Source organism: Spinacia oleracea, chromosome 4, assembly GCF_020520425.1.
Source record: "Spinacia oleracea cultivar Varoflay chromosome 4, BTI_SOV_V1, whole genome shotgun sequence".
Lineage (NCBI taxonomy): Eukaryota > Viridiplantae > Streptophyta > Magnoliopsida > Caryophyllales > Amaranthaceae > Spinacia > Spinacia oleracea.
The window spans coordinates 45,231,364-45,244,908 of NC_079490.1; the positions used below are offsets into that span (position 1 = coordinate 45,231,364).

General features: G+C 37.2%; 2 protein-coding genes across 3 annotated transcripts; both read right to left on the reverse strand.

Annotated features, from left to right (window-relative positions):
* Positions 1-847: 847 nt before the first annotated feature.
* On the reverse strand, positions 848-13,184 carry LOC130459779 (uncharacterized). 2 transcript variants are annotated; one of them, XM_056827327.1, is made up of 7 exons: positions 7,691-7,725; positions 5,305-6,314; positions 4,977-5,221; positions 4,446-4,658; positions 4,272-4,364; positions 1,315-1,416; positions 848-1,187 (listed from the first exon to the last, which is right to left on the reverse strand). In XM_056827327.1, the coding sequence occupies exons 2-7, from the start codon at positions 6,302-6,304 to the stop codon at positions 963-965; spliced, it is 1,878 nt and encodes a 625-aa protein (XP_056683305.1). In that variant the 5' UTR covers positions 6,305-6,314; positions 7,691-7,725; the 3' UTR covers positions 848-962. The 2 variants fall into 2 exon arrangements, with proteins under 2 accessions (XP_056683305.1, XP_056683306.1); XM_056827328.1 differs by lacking the exon at positions 7,691-7,725 and adding an exon at positions 13,149-13,184 and having other exon boundaries at positions 851-1,187; positions 5,305-6,293.
* LOC130471503 (uncharacterized) lies at positions 8,276-12,290 on the reverse strand. Its single transcript, XM_056841684.1, has 3 exons — positions 9,529-12,290; positions 9,344-9,449; positions 8,276-9,266 (listed from the first exon to the last, which is right to left on the reverse strand). The coding sequence occupies exons 1-3, from the start codon at positions 12,288-12,290 to the stop codon at positions 8,757-8,759; spliced, it is 3,378 nt and encodes a 1,125-aa protein (XP_056697662.1). The 3' UTR covers positions 8,276-8,756.
* Positions 13,185-13,545: the final 361 nt, after the last annotated feature.

Sequence of the window (13,545 nt, forward strand, 5' to 3'; positions counted from 1 at the left end):
CTTTAAATTTCCTATTTTTATGTTTGTGGAGTAGTGTTGTTGGTTAGGGTTTGGGTGAAAACTCAACAATGATTGATTTGGGGATTTGAGTTCGAAATTATAGATTTTACATGATTAAATTATTCCATGTTTGAATGTACTCAAGCTTTGTTGCATATGAATTGATCATTTGTGTGTAGCATTGAAATTGGGGTAGTCGGCCTTGGAAAATCAAGGGATTGTGACTTTGTGTTGACTATTTGTTGGTTGATGTTTAATTTACCTAAGAGTGATAGAGTGTAGGATGGGAGTCCGCATTTTGTCATCCTAAGAAAGGATTCGCCTCGGGAGATGATTGGAGTCCATAATTGAACCAACATTTCATTCATGTAGTGTTTATGCATTATCGTACCTAGTTTCGGTCCTCTTATGCTTGTATCATGATCGGTTGTCGTTTGATCCCCATTCCCTAACCTCGTTTGTCTTTGGTAGTTAGTTTAGTTGATTTAGTTTTAGTTGGTTAGTTGACTTTCCAACTCGTTTCGACCTAGCTTGTTGTTCGATTAGCATAATCTAGTGCACCTTAGTCCTTGTGGATTCCGACCCTTGCTTACCGCTTTACTTGTGTTTAGTGGTTAGTTTAGGTAATTTGTTTGATTAGGAGAGACTAGTAACGACCTAGTTTTCCCCTTGATCACATACCCGCTATGAAGAGAGTGGAGGATGGTGTCTACAACCATTTCTTGGGAGAATTGCTGATCCAGCCTACTCATATTCTCAATGAGTCCAATCATTTTGAGAACATGTGGACTTACGGGCTCGCCTTTCTTGAGCTTGGTCTCAAGAATATCCCTATGGGTTTCGAATCTTTTGACTCTTGCCAGATCTTGGAAAATGTTCTTCAACTCACTGATTATAGTGAAAGTGTAGGGGGGGTTTTTCCCGTTCCCTACAGGGGGGGTTTAGGAGGCCGGCCGGCTCGTTTAGAGAACCGTTTGAATTTTTGCACCTCGAAGGAGTCGCCACCAAACTTTATTTAAGGTCTTGTTTAGAAAGACCGCAAATGACTCTATTTTTGGATAAGGCCTTGAATCCTTGAAACGGATGGGTGAGATCCGGGCTCGGGAACGAAAATTCTCAATTTCAATTACGGGCTTTGAAGAAGAGGAACTCGCAAGATTTTCTTGGACCTTTTTGTTGGCATCCTCCTGTTATATAATATGAAAAGATCACTCAAAATCTATTAACCAAGAATACTATGTACAAGCAAAGAAAAAAATAAATAGACTTCAAGAGACAAGATTGATTTATAGAATTAGCTCAATGCAATGATACCACAAATTGATGAGGAAGTGTGCCCTCTTTAAAGCTTCCATCTTCTTTGGCGTAAACTGATTTGAAAAATGCCAATTCGCTAAACACTCCTTTCTTCTCTTTCTGCAATTTCAGGAAAAAAATAAATTGAAAACTGAAATTTTGAAGTTCTTAAACCGACTATCACTATATTTGTTTAACACTTTGAGTTGTTATCCCCGTAGTAGGGTTGCTGGGTGCATTGCCACTTTGCAAGGGGTGACAGAGTCGGCAACAGAGGCAGTGACATCAGCAAGCTCTCTGCTAATTATGTCAGGCTAAGGGGAATTCAGGAGTACGTTTCCTTGTAGATGCAGGGAAGATAATAAACAGAAGAAATATTAGCCAATAGTTGCTTTATACCTGTATTCAGTTTGTTTTGTTTCTGTAACAAGTGGCAAATATTAGTTCTAGTTATTAAGATATTAGGTAAATAAGTTTTTGCAAACTTGTTTGCAGGTACATTTTCTTTGCATTGTTTTTAGTTTATCTTACATGATCCAATAATTAAAATCAATATGGACATTGATGAATCCCATGATCCCAGCTGGCCTCTATGCTTTTGACAGAGGACTAACAGATAATCTATCGATTCTTATAATCTCATAATGTAAACATTGACAGATAATTTGACTACTAAGTGAGTAAATAAAATGAAAACCCAGACCAATTGGACGACTTCGACGCTGTCCCACGGGCACCATAGGGTTCCGATTTCCCCTCATAAGAAGGAGAAGGAGAAGGAAAAGCCTAACTCTTTGAAGGTTGTGAGGGCAGCGCCGAAGGCAGAGTCGAATACCGATGCTAAGAGTGGAGTTCAGAAGTTTAGGGTCAAGCTGTTGCCTGAAAGTGGTGGCCAAGAGTGTCATGGATGTTCTCTGTATGGTATGTTGTTCTTGCAGCCGTTTACATACGTTTTATTCTGTTATTGTTGTGTTTATTGATTTTGGCTTCTGTATATCCTTTAGCGAGCTTGGATTTCCTGTTGGTTTTCAGTTCTAGAACAATGTATTGTCATCATGAAGGGGATTAGAATTTCCTGGAACATATATGGTTTCCTGAATGAATACTTTATTGGTTTCGAGTCAGATGTTTGGGAAAGAACCGGATTAGTTGGTTGTTAACTTTTTATGTCAGCTAGAATTTAGCTAAATTAGTGAGTTTTAGTGCTGAATGGCTTGATCAATTATCAAAAGTTCTAGAACAATGTATGTCATCATGAAGGGGATTAGAATTTCCTGGAACATATATGGTTTGCTGAATGAATACTTAATTGGTTTCGAGTGAGATGTTTAGGAAAGAACCATATTAGTTAGTTGGTTGTTAACTTTTGATGTCAGCTAGAATTTAGCTAAATTAGTGAGTTTTAGTGCTGAATGGCTTGACCAATTATCAAAAACTCATTTTAAAGGATCAAAGACATTATTTCGGGAATAAATTATATGGTGGACTGGTGGTGGTGAGGTGAAGCTTTGTTATTTTGGTTGAAATGTTAATAGAGAAAGGAATGTTGTTGGTTGTTTGTTGATTGGATAGGTTTGAATTTGTGTAATTGATTTACTCTTGAATTAGTCATGTTTAGGCTGTTGTGCTTGATTAATCTCAAATTAGAAATAATAATGGTGTTGATTTGCAACATTTGCAGCTCACAAGGCCGCACTTCACATCATCTCTAATTTTATTTACATTATGCTATGCTCTTATTAATGCTGGTTTTGATGTCTCAGCCTTACTTCAATAGCTGGGAATATCATCAACTGAAACAAGTGAGAAAGTTGGGACATTTTCACTTGCATATGCAGCTCACAAGGCCGCATCTCCGATAAAGTTTCTGCCTACAGTTGCCCTAACTCCATTGTTGCTTCCTGGATTTCAAGAAAGTAGATAAAGATAACTAATCCCAGAATATATGACTACTCTGTATATGACTTTTCTTCCATTTGTGTAATACCAGAATATGTTATTGGATACGTAGCAGAATCAACTCTTTGTCATTTCATTGTGAATTTGCATTTTAGTGTGTTCAGAGCAAATGCAAGAACCATTAATTGCTGGCCTATCTCAAACATAGATCTCCATAACAATTTATCTGTTAACAGCTACTTACTTGATCTGTTCTCACTAAGACCAACAATGTAATTTACAGGCTACACCTACAGACTAACAGCTAAACATGTTTCGTTCACAATTAATTGATTATCATTGCAGGGTTTTTGTTGTAAAAATGCAGATCGAATAATGATTAGTTATGCTTAATTATGCATAATTTTTATTCTTTGTTATTGACTTTTAGTTAGAACTTTGTGAACAATTTTTTATCGCCTGAAGTTTATGGGGATAATGTAATAGAATGAAATACTGCCTTTGTTGTTTAAATTGAATAGTTTTTGCAGCTTCATGCACTGCAGATGGACTTCATTGCCTCTGCTTTCTGATTTTTTTCTACTTTAAACTTGGAGTAGCCACGCACACCCGCTCCCATCCCCAGACCACCCTCCAGAATCATACTTCTTAGTTCCTGTTAAAAGTTGACTCTATTTGACAGTAATAGTGTCAGGTAACCCCGTTTCCTGATCCTAAAAGCTCTAAGTTCATGAGAATCTAGGACAACTATCTCCAAAACGTTTGAAGAGTCACATAATGTATACTTCTGCAACATGGTTTATAACAGAAACGGAAAGTAGGAAGATTTTCCCAGCTGCTGCTTTCAATTCCATTTGCCCGCATAGCCAACTTTTCTACATTTCTCTACTTTAACATTAGAAAACTAAAGAATGTCCTTATGTGTGAGATTAGATATGCATATACGAGTAAATATTACTCTTATTTGTTTATGAATTTTAGACTTTTATATCACTCTTATTTGTTTATGAATTTTAGACTTAGCACCTATAGCAATTGAAATGCTACAAACCAAATAGCTAGGTTGAAAAGCATACCATATCAACTCTTCGATTAGCAAAGCTTGTAGCACCACTGTTGTGCTTATTGCCTTGTAAAGCTCGAGCATTTTTTCCCATTTCAGATTTTTCCTAGTTTCATGAAACCAATGTTAGCATATATAGGTGAAACAAATAAAACTTACTAAATTTAGGATATTTTGGGTCACAAACCATGGCCTCTGGTAAAAGCCAATAATCTACCAATTCCGTCCAACTCCTAGTGGACACTCCATCAGGCACGTTGGCATAGTTCTCTTCTCGAGATTTATTCACTGGATCGAAAAAATCCCTCTTCAATTTGTATCGATGATTGTTCCATGGTTTGTCAATACGCATCACTAGTGCCTTGTTAACTAGAGGTCCATCAGGTAACACAAAATGTTTCTTCAAAAAAAAAAGGAAAAATTAAGTTACAATGTTAACAAAATAATTTGCCTAGCTAGTTCTGATCAGATCAGATCAGACTGATCTGTCTGATCTGATCAGCACTGATCTGATCAGAACTAGCTAGGTGAACTTAGTGATTCTGCAGAAACTTAACCCGGGGTCGGAACCCCCATGACCAAATAAAAACCTGAAAAACGGGCAACTGATTGATGAACACAGATGGAAACAGAATAAATTTAAAGCTAATTACACAGTTAACCAAGCTAAAATAAAACTACAATTAACATAAGTGTTAAGAACAATAAATCCACATACCCGAATCATTGTAACAACATTAGTTTTTAACTGATTGTTCACAGCACGCCAACTTGGGACTCCCACTGGACAAAGTGAATCATTTTTTGCAATATCTCCAAGGAAGCTCACAAGGATCTTCCCACCTTTTCGAATAGGTTGGTTGAATTCATTGAGCTTGACAATGTATCTGAACCCCTTTGCATCATGCCAAACGTCTCGAGGCAGAACTGGTCCCTTTACCAGATGTCGTATTCCATCAGCATCTGTCACTGGAGCTAAATCAGACTAAAAAATCACCAAGATTGATAATTTACAGTTTGCATATTTGATGTAGAGACATGTTTACCTATAGCTATAGCCTCCACCTTCTCATCAAACTCCCTCGATTCTGGCCAATTTGGAATAATGATTCGATGTCGAAGTGTTGCTTTCTTCACAGCAGTATCACTTCCTTCTCCTTGATCAAATTCATTTTCACTCTCAGAAGCCGATTCTTCAAATTCGTCCCAGTTGTAGTTTGGCATAACTTCACTCTCAACCTGATTGGATGGAGGAGATCGCAGAGGTTGAAATGCATTCTCACTCACATGCATGTATGTTGGAGGCAACTGACCTTCTTGCTTCCCGGTTCTCTTTTTCATTGCCATGGTGTCTGGTGGTGTAGGAGATTGTGACATCACATGTTTTGTTGCTCCCAAAGGTGCAACAAATGCTCTTTTCTCTAAATGTGGTTTAACACTTGTAAAAGAAGATACCGGCTGTTGTGTAGCTTTTTGAGGCTGTTGTGTAGCTTTGTGAAGCTGATGGGTAGCTTTTTGAGGCTGATTGGTAGCTGTTTGAGGCTGTTGGGAAGCTTTGAAAGGCTGCAAAGAAGGCTGCAAGGTAGCTTTGAAAGGCTGCAACACAGGCTGCATAGTAGGCTGGTGTGGATTCGGTGTTGACGTTTTTTGTGTTGCAATTTCAGTCAGATTGGGAAACGTAGGTCCTTTATACCATCTACTTTGTGTTGTTCCTGTAAGAGTGGGCGGAATTGGTTGTTGTAATGGGTTAGAGGATGGTTTTGTCTGGGTAAAGGATGGTTTTGATAATGCCTTCAGTTGTGGCTTTGAAACCATGGAAGTAGGCCGAGGCAAGGATGATTGTGGTGCAACCATGGTTTTTTTAGCAGCTACTGGTTGCTTAATGGGTTGTGATACCGTCCCAAATGTCTGTGACACTCCAAGTGTTGGAGGACTGAACGGTCCCCAGTTTTGGGTGGATGGATCAGAAGATTTTGGGGACTTGGATGCAGCAATGCTCGACCCTTCGTCAATAGCTACCAATGTTCTTTTAGTCCTGTAACTCATATTTTAGTTCCTGTTCAGAAAGTAAGAAACACAGTCAGCCATGAATAAAAAGGTCATTAAACCAACTCAATTGCTACAAGAATGAATCACTAAATAGGATAATAGGTATTCACTCAAAGTGACAATCATACACGTTAAATCAGTTTAACATTTTCACATAAACAAGAATTACAATGAGCAGAAAACTCAGTAAATATAGAAGCAAAGTGCAAATCTGATTGAGAAAAAGAAATTCATCCTGGCTCTAATTGGTCGTTAGCTCACTGAGTGATCTAGAGTCTAGAATATACAAGTCATAGACTCAAAAGTCTGAAACCTTCAAGGAACTTGAAAACTTTATATTGGAAGGCCTTTTGCTCCGTTCATCCCTTTATTAAGTTTCATTATAACCTGTCACATTACAAGCATAAGCACGAAACAAGATAGAGAAGGCAAACCAGAAAGGAAACAACTAACGGAAATGCACTGAAGATATTATCAGAAAGTGAAGATATTAGCACTATGGAAACAACCAACCTCCAGGTGGCTACCAAATCTCCCTGGAGGTCGAATTAGCAATATGGCCCCTACGAATGTGGATGCGAATGAGTGTGTAGCAGCTTGGTGGATTGAGGAGGGTGATGGATGGCATTTGGAGGGATTGATCTCACATCTTTGGGTGCACGAACAGGAAGCTATCAAGATAATGAGGGTAGCAAGAATTTTGTTTATCTCCCTTGAACTCAAATTATCCCTTTATTGGTTTTAACATGTATTTTGTTTCTGCAGAGATACTTGAAATTTGAAGAATCTGCAGGTGACCCTGCGCGTGTTCAGATTCTATATGAACGTGCTATCACTGAGTTTCCTATATCTAGTGATTTGTGGACTGACTATGCACGCTATATAGAAAAGAAGCTCAAGGTACTTTCTCAATTTCTGATTTTAACTGTTTTGGTTGAGAAATCTGCTAGCTAGCTTATTGTCAGTTGCCAAAAAACAATTTTTTCAGTTCTGATGGATCAAAGAGATGATCTCATAGCTGGCACACTTCCTTTTTTTTTGGGTGTAGTTTAGACTGAAGTTATAAGCAATATTTTAGTTGGCCTACACTCATTTACTACACTTTTGCTCTACAGTTATGAGGGAAAGGGCAAGATGAACCTGCTACACCCTCCTTTTCTGAGATTCAGACTACAGTGAAAACTCTCAATTTTTATATTATCATGGCACCAGGAAAAAGCTAAAGAACAATCTAAAACAAGTCATCAAACAAATCAGGAAGCTGTGAACCAGCAAAACAACATCAAGCAACAGTTGCATGTCTGACATGTATTAACAAAATGATTTGGCTACCTTATTAGTTATTCCCCATTATGTTTTGAAAAGAAAGGAGGGGAACCATACCTAGAATAAAGATCTTTGCTGCTTGATTCAGAGAGCTTAAATCAGTAATATCCTGAGCCTGTAGTTTTAAGAAAATGATTATCAAGAGAGTTATACATTCCATAGGAGAGAAAACGGGCGATAAAAGGATCAATATTACAATACAAATGAGCTTAGAGAAGCTTGAAAAAAGCTAGCTATAATTATATAAAGTCGGTGGTCACATATGATTCTCAAAGTCAAAAGACATAGAAAGAGGATCCAATGGGTGATCCGGCAGCTTAGTATAGTAGTAAATGGCAGCTTTGAAGAGGTGGATGCACATTGTTAATTGTTAACATGAATGCAGAACACAAACATCTAAGGGAGAATCAAGCCTAAATTGCAGAACTCGAAACAGACAGAAACATAAATGAAGAAGTAAAGAGGTAACGTGTTGATACTTGTGTAATATTGGAAACTACTGGAGTGATGTTTACTGTTATAAACAATGAAATCTAGTGAATTGTTTTTAGCAATATTTTACATTGGAGTCATTTCATGATTAACTCACAGCATTTCACTAATCTTACAGATTCAAACCGGTTTGTCTGTGTGGTTCTCCTTAGATAGCCAGGCATGATATTTTGGCAACTCTGACAGATACGCTTTGTCAAAGGGGGGTAAAACTTTCAGAACCAAGACAGATGCATACAAACAAGAATCAATCTTTTCCCAATAAACCTTATTGTTTAGTTATAATGGACCAACCCACCCCTGACACACATTTTCTTGTGTACCACAGGCGCAACAAAAAAGGGAAGAAAAGCAACAACAACACTGCAACAACAATGAACCAAATCAAATACAAAAGGGGGAAATCACAAAAAATAAAGATAAATTGCCCCCTTTTCACGGAATAACGGTATAAAAATATCTGTATCACCATCAAAGAAACTAGTAGTAGGGTACTTGGACATTAGTAGACAATAAAATAAGTGAGTATAGATTAAGTATATAACTCATTATTCAACCAGATTAAACAATATGACTCACAACGTCATGAACAAATACAAATCCAAAGCAAAACAATAAAAAATAAGCATGATCAATTGGTCCCACCCTCTTCCTCTACTGGTAAAGAATCCCCTAAATCAAACACATCTCTAGGCTTGTTCTTAACAACATGCAACCATCCCTTTTGTATCTCATCTTCTATGTAAAAAACTTGTTTTGCTTGAGATGAGAATACAAATGGATCATCTTGCAACAATCGTCCAGAATGCATCAATTTAGAGAAATTGACACATACTCCGCCATTTGGATATGCTTTTACACCCCTATGAATGTCTACCCAATCACAACGAAACAATACAACTTTGTAATCTCCGTAATAATCTAATTCATAGATATCTTTCACTTTTCCATAGTAGGCATCTCCATCCGCTTCGACCATAATTCCAGAATTTTGTGTCAAAAGACGAGAATCGCGATCCGTGGAAAGGAATTTGTATCCATTGATTATGTATCCTTTTAATTTTCTACCATAAGAATGCAAACCACCCGCCAAAGCTTTTCTTAGTTTCCCATCTTCGGTGGTTGCATCTATGTAATGTACCTACGATGATACATCATTAAATCAAATACATTTTTTTTAAAAGAAGTATGTATTCACATTAAAAGAACTTAAGTAACCTTATTTTGCAGCCACCCTCCAAACTCATTGATGATCCAGTTACTTTCATCACTCTCCGTGACAGGATTTTGTAAGTTCATTTGACGTTTCTCGGTTAAAAATTCACTTCATGGAAGAAGAACAAAATTAAAAATCATCTATTATAACAATTGATAATTCAAAAGAAAACCAACATAATACTTACTCCAGATCCCCTTTTATCTCATCAGAGTGAAGCAAAATGTAGCGATGAGCTTGTTTTAAGCTTTTGTCATCAAGGCGAATGCTGACCTCCTTCCCAATAACTCGACCACCAGAATTAAACAAGTAATCATTGGGATTTGGAATGTCATCATCCATCCTTTTAGGTATGTTGAAAATGGTCTTAACACCTTGAAGATATCTCGAACAAAACCTAATTGTCTCCTCTAAAAGGAAGCCTTCTGCAATAGATCCTTCAGGTTGGGCTTTATTGGTTACATGTGATTTCAAATGGGACAAGTACCTTTCAAATAAAACATTTGTACTTAATATATGATAAATGTGAAATATTAAATAAAAAGAATATAATTTAGACGTGTAAGATATTAACCTTTCAATGGGATACATCCATCTGTATTGCACTGGTCCACCAAGTTTAACCTCCTCCACTAAGTGAATCAACAAATGGACCATGATTGTGAAAAATGAAGGCAGAAACTCCTTTTCCAACTCACAAAGAGTTAAAATAATTTCATTTTGAAGACCATCTAAATCATCTGGATCAATAGTTGTAGAGCACAACTTCTTGAAAAAGGAAGACAATCTAGCCAACAAGTAAATTACTTTTGTAGCTTTAGAGGCCCTTAAGGCAACGGGAAGGATATCCTGCATTAGAACATGGTTGTCATGACTTTTGAGGTTAATCAACTTCCTTTGCTTCATATTCACACAACTAGAAAGGTTGGATCCATATCCATCAGGAACTTTAATTTTCTGCAAAACATTTAGGAACCTCTCCTTCTCCTCCGTGGACATAGAATAGGAAGCCGGAGGCATGCATTCACCTCCGTTAGGATTAGTACTCAGCCAAAGGTGAGACTTTATTCTCCATGCTTCAAGGGCTTCTCGATCATTCCTACTATCTCTACTCTTATCCATGCTAAGAAGAGTTCCCAAAATATTCTCAGACACGTTTTTCTCAATGTGCATCACATCTAAATTATGCCTTAGAAGATTATGCTCCCAATACACCAAATCAAAGAATGTGCTTCTCTTGGTACCAAAGTCACTTTCATCTTGGACATCATCGTCATCATCGTGTCCTCTTTGCCTCTTTTTCGGTGGTGCCTTCGACTTTCCGTAAACATGCTTCACCTTTTCTTGCTGCCTCAATATATCAGTGCCGCTAGGACGAGATGGGGCTTTACCCCACTCATTAGTTCCAAACTTCTCACAAAACTTGTCACCTTGACATCGATATGGGTGATCTGCAGGTAACCATTTTCTATAGCTACAATAGCAAATCTTGCTCCCAAATCTATCAGAAGGCGTGGAATCTAAGCATATAGGACATGCATTGTAACCTTTTGTGCTCAAACCAGAGAGCATTGCATAGCCGGGAAAGTCATTAATAGTCCAAAGCAAATCCGCACGCAAATTAAATTTCTCTCCGGCAAAAGCATCAAAAGCTTCAACCCCTGTCCACAGCAATTTCAATTCATGCACTAATGGCTGCAGATACACGTCAATATCATTTCCGGGACCTGATTTTCCAGGAATAAGCGTGGACAGAATGAAAGAAGACGGTTTCATACATAACCATGGTGGAAGATTATAAGGAATCAACATCACTGGCCACGTACTATAAGTGGTGTTCATTAAACGGTAAGGATTAAAACCATCACTCGCAAGACCTAATCGAACACTACGAGGGTCTAATGCAAAATCACTGTGACGCTCATCAAATGCCTTCCATGCTAAGCCATCTGAAGGATGCCTTAAAATCTTCTTATCATCTTCACCCAATCGCTCTGTATCATGCCATCTCATATCTTCTGCTGTTGATGATGACATGTAGATTCTTTTTAGTCTCGGTATAAGAGGGAAATATCGCATTACCTTAGCTGGCACACCTTTCTTACAAGTATCCGTACCTTGATCACTTACAACGTTGCCCCTATCCTTAGTTTTCTTCCACCTCGATGTACCACAAACATGACACTTGTCTTTCATTAAAAATTCACCCCAATACAACATGCAATTATTCGGACAAGCATCAATCTTTTCATACCCAAGGCCCAAGTCTTTTATCATTTTCTTACTGTAATAATAAGAAGAGGGAAAATCAAGTATTTGAGGAAATGCATCTAGAATTAGCTTCAACAACATATTGAAAGATTCTATGGACCAGTGATTCATACACTTCAAGTGAAACAAGTGTAACAGAAAAGATAACTTTGAAAAATTGATACACCCCTCGTACAATTTCTCCTCAGAAGCTTCAAGCAACTTCTTATATGTCACATCTTCTTCTATTGTAGAATAATCATATTCTACATCTGTGTCATAGGCCAAGGGCTCCTCAATCCATTCATCATCCTCTCGTGCTTCTAAATTTGGGCAATTGGGAGGCATATTAACGCTAAATGCTGATCTTAATAGCCCTCCCATATTATCTCGACCTACAAACCCACTTTGGTTATCAAGGGATCCTTCACTAGTAATCCCTCCATCACTCTCAAACATACGCTGAAACGTATCCCCTTTACCATGAAAAATCCAATCCTTATATGGCTTATAAAATCCCTTAAACAAAATATGCCTCTCCACTTCATTTACGGAGAACCATTTCTCTACCTTACAGTTCTTACATGGACATCTAATTTTTCCTTCGACTAGATCTTGCTTGGCAAACTCAATAAATTCCATACAACCGTCGATATATTCATGATGACCAGTGGGTAGATCGATCCAACTTTTATCCATATCTATACGAAATTAGTTGAGTAATTAGTAATATACGTCGGTCGCAGAATAGGAAATTTTTATATGTACTTATTAAAATATTATAATCATTCTTAGAACCTTGATATATCACACGAGATTAATTTAAGTCACATAACACCTCCGTACACAACTCTTCTTAATTCATACCATAACTTATGGTTTTTTGTTTAATCATTCTTCCTTAGTGACTAATATTTGTGATCTATCTTCATCTTCTAAAAGTTATTACCCTATATCACTTCCATATTATATTTTCTTTTTGCGTACAAGATCATACTTTCAACTTCACATGAATTTGCAAGGAAAATAAAGCATGTGATTTTAGCGCACAAGGTGATATTTTCAACTTCACACGAAGACAACAATATAAATCCATTTTTTAAAAAGAGTAAGAGTACCTTAAGTAATGTGGCATCACATAATCAGAATTTATGGTAAAATTTCTTGGATTAAATGTAATTAAGCTAAGCAAAATTATGTAGTGGGGATAATGTAATTAGACAAACAATACCAACACAAAATGCCAAAGCTAACAAAAATACGTACTTACAAATTTAAAGCTATTATATCAAAACATTTGAAATTAAATCAACAGGAATACAATAGAAAGATCCAACTTTTGCATGATTGACGTAAGTTATGATAGCACAATAAACGTCGGTATATGCTCATTGTATATATATATTGGACATCGAGGAAATGTAAAGCCACGGAAATTATATTCTAACACTTAACAAACCTAACTTGCAGAGTTGTAGCCCACCCTTGTCCATACAAAATTAGGGAAATAACAATTTTCCAATAAAAAACCTAAAAGGGACTTTATAGTATACATACCTCTAGTATCAAAGAGCATATGCAACGTACGAACCGATGCACGAACCTACGAACAACGCTAAAGACTTGCAGGAAACCTTGAACCGGTGTAGCAACGCACGAACTGATGCACGAACCTACGAACAACGCTAAAGAATCACAGGAAACCTTGAACGGTGTGGTCGGCGAAACCTGATAATGTTGATAAATTATGGTCAAAATATAAGGACAACAACATTATCAGGAATTTAAAATCTAAAAAATATAGTAGATGAAGTTATCAACTTAAACAGAAAACACTACAAACATATCAATTCATGACCATGAATGCTCCATGAAAATGAACAAATGTAGGGAAGCAATGTGCTAAGCGCAGGTCAAAGAAGGGTGTTTTTTCTACATGGAAAGTAAAAGCAAA

Bases quoted from the DNA above. Each gene is read 5' to 3' on its own strand.
- LOC130459779 (XM_056827327.1), bottom strand. From the start codon at position 6,304: ATGAGTTACAGGACTAAAAGAACATTGGTAGCTATTGACGAAGGGTCG. The intron at 5,222-5,304 runs GTAAACATGTCT...CTCCAGTGACAG, and splicing joins GGTGGAGGCTATAGCTATAG to ATGCTGATGGAATACGACAT. The intron at 4,365-4,445 runs GTTTGTGACCCA...TCATGAAACTAG, and splicing joins GGCTTTTACCAGAGGCCATG to GAAAAATCTGAAATGGGAAA.
- LOC130471503 (XM_056841684.1), bottom strand. From the start codon at position 12,290: ATGGATAAAAGTTGGATCGATCTACCCACTGGTCATCATGAATATATC. The intron at 9,450-9,528 runs GTAAGTATTATG...TCTTCCATGAAG, and splicing joins GAGATAAAAGGGGATCTGGA to TGAATTTTTAACCGAGAAAC. The intron at 9,267-9,343 runs GTTACTTAAGTT...GTATCATCGTAG, and splicing joins GAGGGTGGCTGCAAAATAAG to GTACATTACATAGATGCAAC.